Source organism: Carlito syrichta, unplaced genomic scaffold, assembly GCF_000164805.1.
Source record: "Carlito syrichta isolate Samal-C Ts95f unplaced genomic scaffold, Tarsius_syrichta-2.0.1 Scaffold315650, whole genome shotgun sequence".
NCBI lineage: Eukaryota > Metazoa > Chordata > Mammalia > Primates > Tarsiidae > Carlito > Carlito syrichta.
The window spans coordinates 247,234-249,633 of NW_007259746.1; the positions used below are offsets into that span (position 1 = coordinate 247,234).

Consider the following 2,400-nt stretch of genomic DNA (forward strand, 5'->3'; position numbering starts at 1 on the left):
TGAACTTCAGTCTGGGCAACAGAGTGAGACTCCAACTCAAAAAAAAAAAAAAAAAACAACCCTGTTGAGTTTCCCATATATCAGCCACTGCTCTAAACACAAAGCCATAACATAAAAGGCATGATCCCTTTCCTCATGAGACTGGAAGAGAGCGTCTATAGGCAAGCAAATATATGGACATAACAAATGAATGTAAGTTCTGTAACGAAAATAAACAAGCTAATAAAATAGTAACTGGGGGAGCCCATTTTTAGATATGGTGTGTGTGTGTGGTGGGGGAGAGCCTTTCAACCGAGGATATTTCAGCTGAGACCTGAAAGATGAAAAAAAAACAGCCACATAAGGAGGAGGGGAAGAAGCAGGAAGGCATTGCATGCAGAGGAAAGAAGAAATGCAAAGACCCTGGCACAAGCAAGGGCTTTGGGTCTTAAGGACCATCAAGAAGGCCAGTGTGGCAGAAATTTAGAGAGCAAGGGAGAGTGGTAAGCTGGAGGTCACAGTAGAAAGAAGCAAGAGGATAGTTGGCCTCAGGCCACGGTAAGGACTGTGGGTTCCATTCTAAAAGGAATGATCTAAGGAGGCATTGAGGGTTTTTAGCTAGGGAAGCTGCAAAATCTGGTTTATATGTTTAAAAAGATCCCACTGCTTTTTGGAAAATAGATTGTAGGGGGGCAGAGTAGAAGCTAGGTGTCCAATGAAGATGGCCAGACTACTGCTATAACCCAAGGGAGAAATGACAGGCTGCTAGTTCAAGGGTGGGGAGTGGGATGGAAGGACGTGAATAGATTCAAAGTACATTTTGGAGGCAGAGACAACAGGTTTCTGTGGTGAACGGGCTGTGGTGGGTGAAGAAATCAAGGATGTGGTGTGGGTTTTTAACTTGAGCCCAAATGGGGGTGCCATTTGCTGAGATGATGAAGACAGGAGGAAAACAGGTGTACATGGTATTGGGGAAGCAGATGAAAAGCTGTTTTGGAGAAGATGAGTCTGACAGGCCTGTTGGAAATAACCATGTGGAAATATCAGGAAGACAAATAGAGATAATTGTCTGGAGTACCAGGAAGAATGGCAGGCTGGAGACACAATACTGGGAATCAGCATGTCGTTGATAATGAAGTCATGGAATTGGAAGAGATAGAAAAGGGAGAAGAAGGAGGAAGGAAGAAGGGCAGGCGTGGTGGAACACACCTGTAGGCCCAGCTACCTGGGAGGCTGGGGCAAGAGGGTCGCTTTGAGCCCAGGAGTTCAAAGCTGCAGTGAGCTACACTTGCGCCTCTGCACTCCAGCCAGGGCAAGAGATCCAAAAGAAAGAAAGAAAGAAAAGGGAAGGGAGGAAGAAGGAAGGAAGAGAAGGAGGGAGGGGAGAAAGAGAATGAGAGAAAGGGGAAGGAAAGGAGAAAAAAGAGCCAGCGAAAGTTCTAATCGAAGAAGAGCCGGGAGCAGCCAGCAGACAGGAAGAAAGGAGGAGAGTGTGGCGTACTGGAAGCGAGAAGAGGGGTTTCCGGAGAAGGCGAGCAGCCGTCCGTGAGGCTCACGACGGGGTGTCCCCGCCCGGTGAAGCAGTGCTAGGGGAGGTCGCGCGTGCCCTGGAGGCTGGAAGGCCGTGGACCAACTGCTGGCGCTCAGCTCCTCCACAAGCCTGTCCATGGCGCCTCGGGCAGCAAAAGCGGGGCAAGGAGCCCGGAGAGAGCGGGGGACGGGCCTTCCGCGCATCGCAGGAGAGGACGCCGAAAAGCACTCGGCCCACCGCCCTGTGCTCACCATCGCAGTTGTTACCGCCGAGCCCGGATCGGGCTGAGACCGATCCGTGAGAGCGTCCGAGAAGCGCGGAAGGAGTGCCCGAGGGCGTCTCCCGTTCTTCCCCACCCGAACCGGGCCTGGGGCAAACAGATGCCGGAGCCGCGGCGCCGCCCCCTGGGCCGACCGCACGGCGGCAGCACTGAGCAAAGCACGGGGCGGGGCGGAGACCCGCCACAGCCCCAAGGGAGGGAAGGCGGCCCGGGAGGGCGGGCCCTCTGGCTCCGCCCCTCCACCCCCACCCTCTCATGAACCCGGCGGTGGCGCCGCCGCACTGGTTGAGCAAGAGGATGCGATACAAGAAAATGCTTTGCAACTTCCACTCAGCCTATTGGGGTGCTCACTCTGGGAACTCTGAACTACCATGGAAGACATCCAACTAGCCTAAGCAGTGCTTTTGTGGGTACTCCATTCTGGGCACCAGATCTGAGCTTAATCTTCCAAGGTGCCAGAGGCATGAGTGAAGCCATCTTAGACTCTGCAGACTAGCCCTGCTGCTAGCCAAATGCTAGCACGTGACTTCAGTCTCTACCACATGGAACAGAGAATTGTCCAGCAAAACCCTTTCTGAATTCCTGACCTAAGAAATCATGAGTTAGGAGA

General features: G+C 52.7%; 1 protein-coding gene across 1 annotated transcript in view; it reads right to left on the bottom strand.

Annotated features, from left to right (window-relative positions):
- Nucleotides 1-2,400, bottom strand: part of PLEKHO2 (pleckstrin homology domain containing O2) — a 45,496-nt gene that overhangs the window by 37,779 nt on the left and 5,317 nt on the right. The window contains exon 2 of the mRNA XM_021706505.1: nt 1,614-1,939. Within this exon, the coding sequence (XP_021562180.1) occupies nt 1,614-1,939 (326 nt within the window). The remainder of the gene's footprint in view (nt 1-1,613; nt 1,940-2,400) is intronic.